Source organism: Anabrus simplex, chromosome 1 (genome assembly GCF_040414725.1).
Source record: "Anabrus simplex isolate iqAnaSimp1 chromosome 1, ASM4041472v1, whole genome shotgun sequence".
Classification (NCBI taxonomy): Eukaryota; Metazoa; Arthropoda; class Insecta; order Orthoptera; family Tettigoniidae; genus Anabrus; species Anabrus simplex.
Window position 1 is genome coordinate 1,305,102,942 of NC_090265.1, and position 14,566 is coordinate 1,305,117,507.

At 38.5% G+C, this 14,566-nt stretch overlaps 1 protein-coding gene across 1 annotated transcript in view; it reads right to left on the reverse strand.

Moving 5' to 3' along the window:
• para (paralytic) overlaps window positions 1-14,566 on the reverse strand; it is a 947,817-nt gene that overhangs the window by 156,760 nt on the left and 776,491 nt on the right. Inside the window, exon 25 of the mRNA XM_067137715.2 lies at window positions 14,417-14,541. Coding sequence (XP_066993816.2) covers window positions 14,417-14,541 — 125 coding nt within the window. The remainder of the gene's footprint in view (window positions 1-14,416; window positions 14,542-14,566) is intronic.

The following is a 14,566-nucleotide window of genomic DNA, read 5'->3' on the forward strand; positions in this document are numbered from 1 at the left end:
ATGCGAGACTACTGGCAAAAATGAGTGCAATTGGACTTGACAAAAGAGTGACTGAATGGCTGGCTCTGTTTCTAGAAAACAGAACTCAGAGAATTAGTGTAGGTGAAGCTTTATCTGTCCCTGTAATAATTAAGAGGGGAATTCCTCAAGGCAGTATTATTGGACCTTTATGTTTTCTAATATATATATATATATATATATCAATGATATGTGTAGAGAAGTGGAATCAGAGACAAGGCTTTTTGCAGATGATGTTTTTCTGTACAGAGTAATAAATAAGTTACAAGATTGTGAGCAACTGCAAAATGACCTCGATAATGTTGTGAGATGGACAGTAGGCAATGGTATGATGATAAACGGGGATAAAAGTCAGGTTGTGAGTTCACACAAAAAAGTACTCTCAGTTTTAATTACTGCATTGATGGGGTGAAAATTCCCTTTGGGGATCATTGTAATACCTAGGTATTAATATAAGGAAAGATCTTCATTGGGGTAATCACATAAATATGATTGTAAATAAAGGGTACAGATCTCTGCACATGGTTATGAGGGTATTTAGGGGTTGTAGTAAGGATGTAAAGGAGAGAGTATATTTGTCTCTGGTGAGACACCAACTAGAGTAGGTTCCAGTATATGGGACCCTCACCAGGATTACTTGATTGAGGAACTGGAAAAATCTATAGAAAAGCAGCTCGATTTGTTCTGGGCGATTTCCGACAAAAGAGTAGCGTTACAAAAATGTTGCAAAGTTTGGGCTGGGAAGACTTGGGAGAAAGAAGACGAGCTGCTCAACTAAGTGGTATGTTTCGAGCTGTCAGTGGAGAGATGGCGTGGGAGGACATCAGTAGACTAATAAGTTTGAGTGATGTCTTTAAAAGTATGAAAGATCACAATATGAAGATAAAGATGGAATTCAAGAGGACGAATTGGGGCAAATATTCATTTATAGGAAGGGGAGTTATGGATTGGAATAACTTACCAAGGGAAATGTTCAATAAATTTCCAATTTCTTTGCAATAATTTAAGAAAAGGTTAGGAAAACAACAGATAGGGAATCCACCACCTGGGCGACTGCCCTGAATGCAGATCAGTATTGATTGATTGATTGATTGATTGATTGATTGATTGATTGATTGATTGATTGATTGGTCTCTATGTCAAATTCGACTGTATCACTTGCACCTAAGATATGAATCAAATCCCTATTTCTGCAAGTGGAGATTGTCATGGGGTCGAGAGACCAATTAGACGTAAATGTCCTCTATTGTATCGTTTTGTCTACCACACTAAATGCATGATCCAGACGGAGCCAGAGCTTATCTTCATTTGTAGAAGGTGACACTAACAGTTCATGCTCTGTATATTCTGTATTCATTTAATACGTATCCTTGATAACGACTGTCATGATTCTCTAAGTTCCCGTGAATGTGGGAGGAAATTCCATACAACTTCAGTTTTTCCAAGTTATCTGTCTTTGGTAAAGTATGTAGAAAATTGTAATGCCCACTCACCATAAAATCCTTCCATTCTATCGCACCGACACTATCACTGTCGGAAATGGTGTACCCGGTAGTTGACTGATACTTCGGCATGAAATGAGCTATCTTACTCTGTTGCACAAACGAAGCCATCTCAATGGGCGTGTTACTTCGTACCTGCAATTCATCTTGTGAGGATGATGATATTAGTCATCCTAACCTTCGGCTTATGAATGAGACAGCCTAGACAGCATGGCATGATAAGCTTTAAAACACTTAACATTTCATCATCTAGCATAGCCATCAAGCCGACGGTTAATGGCAGCATTGACAACTTCGTCGATATTTCCTCCCATGACCATTGGGTAAATGTGAACGTGTCATGCTTAAATGGGAGAGGCCGTTCTACTGGCGATTCACTCTCGCCAGGAATTATACCAGCCTGTCTCGAATTGCCTGTACCATCAGTAGATCCAGCTTCTCGTTTCACCCATTGTGCAGATGGTTCCTCAGCGTTGCCTTCGTCAGCTGATTGTTTCTGAGCCAAAGTTCCACCGGATTTCAACATTGTGAGGTCCTAAGGATATAAACAGCTCAATCAGCAAATTGGTTCAGTGTAATTTGTTTCACACATGAAAAAGGCACATGTAAATTGTATTTCACCATGCAATTAGCCAAGGCTTGCTCGTCATATTTACCTAAGTAAGGAGTGTCCATCCGCAGTCTACATCAGCCCTTGTTTGGAGCCATTTCTGATAAGCCTTCCTTTTGCATTTACAAGCTGCTCTCACTTCATCATTCCACCAAGATGCTTGCTTTTTCCCATCTTTACACACAGGTGTTCCTAAGCATTCCCTTGGTGTTGCTACTACAGCATCTCTGTATGCCACCCATTCTCTTTCTATATCCTGAAACTGCCTACTGTCCACTGTTCAGAACTTCTCACTAATTATATCCATGTACTTGTGCCTAATTTCCTCGTCCTGGAGATTTTCTACCCCTATTCGTTTACAGACAGTTTTCAAGACAATTATTTAAACCCAATTATGATTTTAGGAATAAGAATAACTTCAATGATCAAGACTTTTGAAGTTAGGACATATACAAGGATACGTTTGTAAAAGTCCGGTACTGTATATTGTTTATTTCTGTTTTACAGTACTTGATAATTCCCACGAGGAAATGCTGGCCCTCCATTGGGCGCCTCCCAAGGTACATGGACCAATAGAGTTTTTCTTGACAAGACTTGTGACAGACTTGAAAGAAGAGCAGCTCTTGTTGACCATGAGGTTTCCAGACTGAATACTGATGTTGCTGCCTTGAGTGAAACCAGACTCTCTGGTAAAAGTAAATTTATAGAATCCAGTTAAGGAGAGTGCCAAATTTATGGTGAAGGATTTGCTGTAAAAACAACATTGATGATAACCAACTTGCTTCAATTGTAGTCAGAAAAAGATTAATGATTATCATATTATACCCTTAGGAGATTTACGATTCTCTGTATTACACTGATCTGTAGTGAACTAAGTATTTCTAGGCCTGTATAGGAAATCTTAATGGAAGGACCAGCAAGAACAGATTTCTTATTCTCATAAGTAGATTCGACTAAAAATGGTTCTTTGATTACAATAACAGGTTTATTAAGAAAATTTTAAATGCAAACTCTGAAAGTGAACCTACACTAGGGGCATAACCAGTCACGAAGTGTGTGGCAATGCTCTGCACTATAAAACTCTTTCTGGTGTTACTTGGTGTATAGAGAAAGAGCGAGTTAATCTTGGGTTGTTTCCCATTAAGAATTTTCCTAAGGTTGCAGACAAAATTAACAGGAACAATATTATTTCTATAAAACAAATCAGATATTGTATCTCTGCTAAAGCTGGTGCCATCAGCTGCACAATTTAACAGATGTTGAAATCTATGTTTCCTTTCAGAACAAAGTTTTTTTAAATATAACATGAAATATTATTTTGAATTTCCCTAGCTAACACCTGGGAATAGTGTCCAGTAAGGAGTGTCCATTCATCTGGTTAACATAAATCATTACATGTAATTAATCTCATATTAAAACCGTATTGAAGATGATATATTAAAATTATAAAATTCTTCTGATGATGTTCGCTATGTCGAACGAAACATGTCCCAATATTAGACACTTCATTATTATATTATAATTCAATGACATAAATCGTATAATAAACTGTGCAAGATAGCCTTGTACTTCCTAATTAATGACTCAAGAATATTTTTTGAACGTTTTTGATGGCAAAATACTCCCAGCTCAATGTGACAGTCCAGGGTGATGATTGTCCAGGGGTGGTTCAGGTGATGTAGTAATCGCCCTCTTCCAGGTTAGCTCCAGGTACCACCCCAGATCAGCTCCAGGTACCACCGAGAGTGCTCTTTTCGAGATGGATCGATTGTGGCACCACTCTGACGAACTCAGCCCATTCCCCAAATTTATAGTAAATAGACTCTCACTCTGTAGAGTATGGAAGGTGCAGAAGTATGGTATCATCGCCCTGCAGGTCAAACTTGGAATTTTATTGATGAAAAATACCTCACAGAAGAATTGAGAAGTCGTCAACCGAGAGCTCTGCTAAATCGGCACTTTGAATGAGCCAGCTCAAAAGTATCGTTAATGCAGACATAATTAAGCTGATGAGCGTCTGATGTCCTTGTATAAATACGTGGGGTATTTATCTCAATAAATTATGCAAAAAAGCTTTCTTGAAGTGTCCTTTTAACTCCACTCTTTTTCCCGTACCTTATAGTACAACTGAAATCCATCTGTGAGCAAGGCCAAAGTTAGCGCAGCCCATTGCGAGCTGGGCCGACGTCAACGGTGCCCTGAGTAGTGAGCCCGGCAACCGCTGCCAACGGTGCTGATTTAAACAGAGCAAAACAAATAGTTGCTGAATCCAAAAATAAGTTGTGAGAAGAGTTTGCTAATAACCTGGAAAGGCTAGGTCAAGCAGCAGGGAAACCTTTCTGGACAGTAATAAAGAAAGGAAGGGAGGGATAGAGGAAATGAACCGTGTTTTGGGTAATTCAGGTGAACTCATAACAGATCTGAGGGAATCTCTGGACAGGTAAAAGGAAATCTTCACGGTGGTGTTGCAAACAACGGACCTCATGGGGAGGTGGAACATGATGTTGGTGAAATTATGCTTCAGGAAGTGGAAAGGATGGTAAATAAACTCCATTGTCATAAAGCAGCAGGAATAGATGAAATTAGACCTGAAATGGTGAAGTATAGTAGGAAAGCAGGGATGAAATGGCTTCATAAAGTAGTAACATTAGCATGGAGTGTTGGTAGCATACCTTCAGATTGGACAAAAGCAGTAATTGCACCTATCTATAAGCAGGGGAACAGGAAGGATTGCAACAACTATTGAGGTATCCCATTGGTTAGTATACCAGGTAAAGTATTCACTGGCATCATGGAAGGGAGGGTGCGATCAGTGGTTGAGAGGGAGTTGAATGAAAACCAGTGTGGTTTCAGACCACAAAGGGGCTGTCATGATCAGATTTTCAGTATGCGTCAAGTAATTGAAAAATGCTACAATAGACAGTTGTGTTTATGTTTAGTAGATCTAGAGAAGTCATATGACAGGGTACTGAGTGAAAAGTTGTTCACCATACTGGGTGACTATAGTATTAAGGGTAGATTATTAAAATCAATCTAAGGCATTTGTGTTGACAATTAAGATGCAGTGAGAATTGATGGTAGAATGAGTTCTTGGTTCAGGGTACTTACAGGGGTTAGGCAAGGTTGTGATCTTTCACCTGTGTTGTTTGCAGTTTACACGGATCATCTGCTGAAAGGTATAAAGTGGCAGGGAGGGATTCAGTTAGGTGGAAATGTAGTAAGCAGTTTGGCCTGTGCTGATGACATGGTGTTAATGGCAGATTGTGCTGAAAGCCTGCAGTCTAATATCTTGGAACTTGAAAATAGGTGCAATGAGTATGATATGAAAATTAGCCTTTCGAAGACTAAACTGATGTCAGTAGATAAGAAATTTGGCAGGAACTGAATATCATATTGGTAATACAAAGCTGGAACAGGTAGATAATTTCAAGTATTTAGGATGTGTGTTCTACCAGGATGGTAATATAGTAAAGGAGATTGAAGCAAGGTACAGTAAAGCTAATGCAGTGAGCTCACAGTTGTGATCAACAGTATTCCATAAGAAGGAAGTCAGCTCCCAGACTAAACCATCTTTACATCGATGTGTTTTCAGAGCAACTTTGCTTTATGGGAGCGAAAGCTGGGTGGAGTCAGGATATCTTATTCATAATTTAGAAGTAACAGACATTGCTAGTATAAACAGGTTGGAACAATGGCAGGAGGGTACTCAGAATGAGGAGATAAAGGCTAAGTTACTTATGAACTCGATGGATGAAGCTGTACACATAAACCAGCTTCGGTGGTGGGATCATGTGAGACGAATGGAGGAAGATAGTTTACCTAGGAGAATAATGGACTCTGTTATGGAGGGTAAGAGAAGTAGAGGGAGACCAAGATGACAATGGTTAGACTCAGTTTCTAACGATTTAAAATTAAGAAGTATAAAACTAATGAGGCCATAGCAGTAGTTACAATAGAGGATTGTGGTGACGTATGGTAAATTCACACGGGCTTGCAGACTGAACGCTGAAAGGCATAACAGTCTAGAATGATGTATGTATGTATGTATGTATGTATGTATGTATGTATGTATGTATGTATGTATGTATGTATGTATGTATGTATGTATGTATGTATGTATGTATGTATGTATGTATGTATGTATGTATGTATGTATGTATGTATGTATGTATGTATGTATGTATGTATGTATGTATGTATGTATGTATGTATGTATGTATGTATGTATGTATGTATGTATGTATGTATGTATGTATGTATGTATGTATGTATGTATGTATGTATGTATGTATGTATGTATGTATGTATGTATGTATGTATGTATGTATGTATGTATGTATGTATGTATGTATGTATGTATGTATGTATGTATGTATGTATGTATGTATGTATGTATGTATGTATGTATGTATGTATGTATGTATGTATGTATGTATGTATGTATGTATGTATGTATGTATGTATGTATGTATGTATGTATGTATGTATGTATGTATGTATGTATGTATGTATGTATGTATGTATGTATGTATGTATGTATGTATGTATGTATGTATGTATGTATGTATGTATGTATGTATGTATGTATGTATGTATGTATGTATGTATGTATGTATGTATGTATGTATGTATGTTACACTCTCAAGAGATAGCTTTGTGACTCTCATCTTTGCCTATGCTTCAACCTTAGATGCTGGAAATCATGTGAAGAACCAGTCCTGTAACTACTTAAGTACAGTTATCACCAAGGTACTAAATACAGATGAGCTTTATCTGCTTGGACACTTCAGTGCTAGAATTTGAAGAAAATGTTATAGTACGCAAAGACTTGGCAACTATTCAAAGCGCTGGCACATTCCTGTCTATGTCATCAATTGGCAACATGACAAGAAGGATGTCCTCATCACCAGGACTACAAGATATATTGATGAATGTTAACTCTTCATCCACCAACTCAAGATCTCTCTACACCAAAAACCACAAAATAACTTCCATAATCCATCCAGGTGGAAGATTTAATCTGTTGCTGTGCATTTCCAAAATATGATCTCTGACCAACTGGCAAATAATCCAGTGAACTCAAAGGATGTTGAACAAGAAAGGGCCACATTACAATAAAAGTTACAGAGTCAGCTGATGGAAACATTGGTTTTCTGGAAAAGAAGAGGCAAGACTGGTTTGAAGATTTTCTCTCAAAGTGAAATGGAAAACCTATCAATACCTATTTCAAGATTCATCCTCAAACATAAAGAAAGTATATTTCCTGGATCTCGAACCAAAATGTCAGACACAAATAAGAGATGCCAGAGACCTGAGGAACTTCTGCTGTTGTTGTTTGGATCATCAATCCATACACTGACTTGATGCACCTCTCCATACCACCTGTCTGGACTAATATTTTCATTTTTATGTAACTACTAGCAAATGTACCCGTGCTTCGCTAGGGTATTCTACATTGTATACAGATTGCTCCGTAAATTGCTGTAAAGGCAGTGAGGAAGATTATATTAAATTGCATGCTTCTTAGCGCTATCATAGAAACAAAACAGGGAGGACGAAATACGTTGTTTCCGATGTAAGGTAGATATTGGGGAAGTTTTGAGGATAATGGCAGGCCACATTTCCTACTGCCAATCACAATCGAGATCTAGAGTTTCTACTATAATGGCAGCCTCACCTGGCAGCTGCCATTCACAATAGATATGACGAGTTTTCATTATAAAGACAGGCCCTTTTTGGTAATGCAAGTCACAGTCAAGTTCGAAAGATCTGATTATAATCAAGAAATGCAGCGCTATCTAACGTATCAACAATCGAGACACGACAATAAGTCATATGACCAAAGTTGTTCATCTCTCCAAACAGAACGGCGAATATGCTATCTGCTTTGTAATACCACTTATCGTTTAGTCACCAATTAACCCAAAATGAAGGTCTGCACCGTCATTAAAATTGCATTTTTGATATTTCGATATTTTCCAGGGCCAAAAGGTATACAGTTTTGCATATCTTGGACTATTTCCTCAAAGAGAAGAGTGTCCAGGTTTCGGCATTAGCATTCGCATACATACAGAGTAATTAAGGAAGAAAGTAATACAATTACAAAAGTTGAAATTAATAGAAGATAGGATTATAACTGAGGACAGCTGGATAGTACTAATATGTAAATTCCAAGTGGATGTATTGGAAAATCAAATGCCCCTAAATAAATTATGTTGGTATGAGTTATGGATATAAGAAAGCTGTAACAGAGGAGAAATTTAGGCACAAGGATTCTTAGGTAAACAGATAAGAAGATGACTATTGGATTTATTACTTAAGCTATTCGAGGATGATTATAATCTAGAATGATATTCTGTCAATAACCCGCAGAATGGCCGATTGATGTCTCTTTTGCTTTCTACCCAAGGACAACCACAAATTTACAGGAACGATGACGATAATGGCAACATATTTCTTCTCTGCTGGCAAGCAGTCAGAGACCTTGCCATGGTAAACTGTAGGTTCGTTGTCGGTCTGTCGGTCACTCAATGCAGAGCATTATACCCGCAGAAAATAGTAATTTTCTCTGTCGTTTGAAGGGTAAGCTAAATTATAACAAAAGTTGTTTATAATGAAGAGACGTTTCACATACAGTCCACGAATTTTACAGAAAATCAATAGTATAAGAGAAAATGGAGGAAAACCGTTGTGGATTTCCTATAAACCGCCAGTCTATTTAAAGATGTTTAAATGAAATGCATATCAAAACTTTCCCCGGGATGAGTATATTCTAAATAGGATGTTTGGTTGAGATCTATCCCGTCGTTTCGCAGTGATGGAGGAACAGGCAAACAGGCACAAAAAATAAAAACCACCGATTCGGTCTTGAGTTGACCTAAAACAGATAAATATCTGAAATATTGGCAAAACAAACGAAATTACAGACAGCGGACCCCCTACAACTTATTTATACAGATAAGCATGGACATGTCTGAAAGTGCAGACCTTTATTTCGAGAGTTACTGCCTTGAAACTGTACGACATATCTACGATTGGACTTCACCATCAGATGCTTCTTTCAGTGTTCTCAGTGTTCTACATGGTTGGTCCTATGACATCTTCTCGTATCTCCTATATTTATAGGTTAGATTGAGTTCGAGTCATTGAATGGGGTGAAATTTTGTACAGTTTTCACATACTACTTTATATTTTTGATAATCATGTAACAGCTAGAATCATAAAATTTGGCTATCATATGGTCACTGGTCATGTCAATGTACATGCCTTTCCTATAAGTGTGCCAAACGATAATCTATAGTGTAAAAATTACAAAATTAACTTGAAATTGAGAAATACAGCTCTATTTAACATACAAGGGATAGAAATACGACAAAAAGTCATAGGACCAAAGTTGTAGATCTGTCCGAAATGAGAGGCGATTGTGCTTTCTGTTTTGTGATACGACTTACCGTTTAGTCACCAATTATCCTGAAATTAAGGTCTGCATCATCATTAAAATTGCATCCATATTTTGATATTTTCCGGGGCCAAATGTTATATATTTGCATAGCTTAGATTATCTCCTCAAAGAAAAGAGTGTCCAGGTTTCGGGAATAGCACTCGCATACATACGGAGTAATTAAGGAAGAAAATAATACAGTTAAGATAGTTGAAATTAATAGGTTTATAACTGAGGACAGCCGGATGGAATAAATATGTGAATACCAAGTGAATGTATTGGAAAATCAAATGCCCCTAAATAAATTATGCTGGTACGAGTTATGGATATAAGAAAACAGTAACAGAGGAGAAAATCAGGTGCAGGGATTCTTAGGTAAACAGATAATAAGAAGATGACTAATGGTGTTATTACTTAAGCTATTCGAGGACGGTTATAACCTCCAACAATATTCCACAATATCCCGCAGGATGGCAGATTGATGTCTCTCTTGCTTTCTACCCAAGTAACAACCACGAATTTACAGGAATGATGATGAAAATGGCAATACGTTACTTCCCTGCTGGCAAGAAGTCAGAGACGTTGCCATGGTAACCTGAAGGTTCGTTGTTGGTCTGTCGGTCACTCAACGCAGAGCATTATAACCGCAGAAAATAGTAATTTTCTCTGTTGTTTGAAGAGTAAGCTAAATTATAACAAAAGTTGTTTATAATGAAGAGACGTTTCACATACAGTCCACGAATTTTACAGAAAATCAATAGTATAAGAGAAAATGGAGGAAATCTGTTGTGGTTTTCCTATAAACAACCCCCCCCTGTCTATTCAAAGATTTTAAAATGACATGCATATCAAAACCTTCCCCGGGATGAGTATACACTAAATATGACGTTTGGTTGAGATCTATCCAGCCGTTTTGCCATGATGGTGCAACAGATAAACAGACACGAAAAATAAACACCATGATTTGGTCTTGAGTTGACCTAAAACAGATAAATATCTGAAATATTGGCAAAGCAAATGAAATTTCAGTCAGTGGACCCCCTACAACTTTATTTATATAGACTATATCCTACATCTACTCTAATCTGTTTGTCATATTCATGCTTTGGTCTACTCCTGCAGTTCTTACTGCCAACAATTCCTTCAAAAACTAACTAAACATGGAGGAACTTCTATGACAGCATAGAAGAACTGTATGGTCCAATTTGTTCTTCAACAGGAACACTGAAAACAGCCGACAATTCTACCATTCTTACTGACAGCCATGAAATCATAGAGGGGACAATTTAAACAGAAATACCACTGCTACTGAAGACTTTCTTCATGATGCAGCCCCAAAAACAATGGATGGCAGTTCCATTAGCAGTCACAATTTCACTTCTTTTCCATTTCAGCTCTTGGATTGTTGCTACAGTCACTTATGTCTTCAATTCTCATTTAAAGTTTTTCATTGCTCCAGGTTTACCCAGTGCTCTCACATTCCATGTTGCTAAATATAGTACCAATGATCCCTTTTCTGTTGCCTTGGTCATTTACCTGATAGATCAGTCTGGCTTTTGTTGTCTCTTGGTTCAGTAATCAGTTTCTTCCCTTAGCCTTTGGAGATCCAACTCCTTATACCACAAAGCAGCAGTATCTTCACCAGAGCCCAATTTGCCATCATTTTTCATGGTTCTTTTAAAGCCTTCACGGCTACTGTAGTGGTCCTGGGGTACATGTAGTCCCCAATGTACTTCTCCCTTATAGGCAATGCCTTACTTACCCATCTCCCATGTTGTGGATGCGAGATAGGTCTTCTGGAAGATCTGAGATGTATCCAGTGACTTTAAAAATGCCACTGTCATTACTATATTCAAGAAAGGTGATTGTGGCATTTGTGGAAACTATCACAACATATGACTACTCTCCAGCATGAACGAAGTTATTACTAGAATTTTGTTTAATCATCTCCAGACTATCTATGAGAGAATCCTTCCTGCTTCAGAGGCACAACTGACATGGTCTTCTGTGCAAAACAGCTTCAGGAAAAATGCAAATAGAACAGAAACCTTCCTTGTAAGTCTCAACCTGGGAAAGGCATTTGATTCATCCCAAGACCAGCCATGTGGGCAGTGGTGAAACACATCGGCTGTCTTCAGCATTTTGTTGATCTGATCCAGACTCTCCATGATGGCATGTCTGGGTAGATTCTTGATCAAAATAATATCTCAGAGGCTTTTCAAATCAATTTTGGACTAAAATATAAGGTGTGAACTTGCTCCAGTGTTCCTTGCTGTATACCTGGCTGCAAGGCTACATGAAACAACAACAGAGAACCCAGGTGTAATATTAGGTATCGTTTTGATGGAGGACTCTTCAGACTAGGAACATTCCATTTCCACAGGCTGACTAAGGTTGCTACAGTGACTGCAATACACAGATGATGTTGTATCACCTGCTCTTGTACCCAATAAACTACTAGTGTCAGTCAATTGCTTCAAGAAAGCATATGGTCAATTCACTCTCTCTATCAATGTTCAAAACTCTGAATACCTGCTCAACCTTCACCCAACAAAACTCTTCCAGATTTCAACATCTCCATTTTGAGTACAACACTGGAACTTTGGAAGTACAAAAAATGGTACCAGTTCCAGTGTTGTATTCACTGAGATTACAGCAGCCTGATGCACCACTGCCTGGTAGACATGCAATGTCCCCTGACACCTGCCACTGCCATATCCACTTCTGAGCAGCCGTAGGATAAATGCTACACCAAATTTCTTCCTCATGAATCCTAAAGTTGCCATGTTGGACTAGTGCCGCATTTGCTCTCTTGACGCATGTGAATAATGTGCCATATCAGAATGGAGTGACACATTTAGTATTGAAGTTATCTCCATGGGTATTCAGAGTCTTTCCCCCCCTGGAATTCTAAAAAGGTTGATGTTCAACTGGTTTAATATCATACCAGATTATTTCATAAACTGAACTTACTGACAGTCATCTAGCATCTTTTACAATCGGAAGTTTCTGTAAACAATTTAATGTTGCTGACGTTATATTGTTTTTTATATTCAAGAAAATTGTTAATGTGCCCCCCCTGGAAAAGATCCTGCGGGCGCTCATGGTTATCTCGGCCAAATTTGGTGAGTTTGTTGCCTGACATCATCACAGTGTATTAATTTGGGAACAAAACAAAAAATTGTTCACACCAGGATTCGAACCTTATCATGGTAGGCACAAATATTATAGCCTACAGTGAATCCGCTGTGCTACCTGGGAGCATGCCAGGCGCTTGTAATTTCATAGTGCTGCATGCAAGTGCATGTCATGAGGAGGAGAGAGAAGAGCAATGGGAGGGACAGACAGGAGACTGAGAGCGACTGACACAATAAGTGAGAACTACGGCCGTGTTGCAAAATGCATCCACCTTACTGTACAAAGCTGAACATAGCTGAAGTGGACTTTCTTATATTTCATGTCTCCAGAGATGCAACAATATTTTACTGTTAATCTGTACACCATATGGATGATACCAGGGAAGTCCAAAACATTGGAGTAAACCCAGACTTCATCTCAGCAATGGTACAGGCTTCTGCATCTGTACTGTCCAATCTTTGGATTGATCTAAGAATCCAGTAACATGGTAATGATAATGATGATGATAATCACAATAATAATATGGATGATATCAGGCTTACTCGCTAAATCCTTTATGGCTTTACAATTAATTTTGCTCCAGCATGAAGCTAAAGGAGCACTACTGAAGTGCTACAAAGACTAACTTAAACACAACATGAAGCTGACAAGTGTTGATCCACAACCATAGTGTCCAACTCGTTGGCTGAACGGTCAGCGTACTGGCCTTCGGTTCAGAGGGTCCCGGGTTCGACTCCCGGCCGGGTCGGGGATTTTAACCTTAATTGGTTAATTCCAATGGCACGGGAGCTGTGTGTATGTGTTGTCTTCATCATCATTTCATCCTCATCACGACGCGCAGGTCGCCTACGGGAGTCCAATAGAAAGACCTGCACCTGGCGAGCCAAACCCGTCTTGGGATATCCCGGCACTAAAAGCCATACGACATTTCATTACAACCATAGTATGCACTTGCTGAAAATCATTCACTTACACACCACACTGTTTCTACTGTCATCTGTACTGAAGAAGAAAGCAGCAGACACAAACAGAGGTCAAAGAAAAAACTCAATAGCTCCATTAAACTTAACTGAGGTCTCCACCAACTATTCAGTGTAACTTATGTGGATGCTGGTTTCATGCTAAAACTGGCCCGTTTAGTAATCGGAAGTATATCGATAAACTAAATTCAATATGAAGAAGATTGTTGGAGGAAGATGTGTACGAGGACATAAGTCACAGCTGCCGCCAGCGGCTTGATAAATTTTATATAGATACACTATTAAGTTTGTTATTCCTGCCTGATAAAAGTTCATCAGACTATTGACCAAACAACACAATAGACTGATAATATCAACTTCACTTCACTACATGTCCACCTCCGTAGCATAACAGTTAGTGTTATTAACTGCCTCATCGGGGGCCCGAGTTCGATTCGCAGTACTACCAGAAATTTAAGAGTAGTAGGAGGGCTGGTATGTGGTTGAAATGGTACATGAAGCTCACATCCATTGGGGGTGTGCCTAACAGGAGCTGCACCACCTTAGGATGAGGACACGAGTTTACTTTTACTTAACTACATTTATAATATAATCATTTTTAGAATGAATTCAGATGGAAGAAATGCCATTAAGAACAGCAAAGGACCAATAACATTGCAGCTTAGTTCTTCTATAGATACTCAGTTATTCCAGTTCCCATCTTTAAAAAAAATAAATGAGCACTTACCACCTTCCTGCTCCAGATCTTCTTTACTAGCATCCTTCTTTTCTTCTCCATCCATGGTATCCACACTTCCTTTATGGCTGTCATCCTTGAATGGACGGTTTTTATGACTTCCATAAGATTTTATGCTACAGTATATGAAAAGAGAATTTG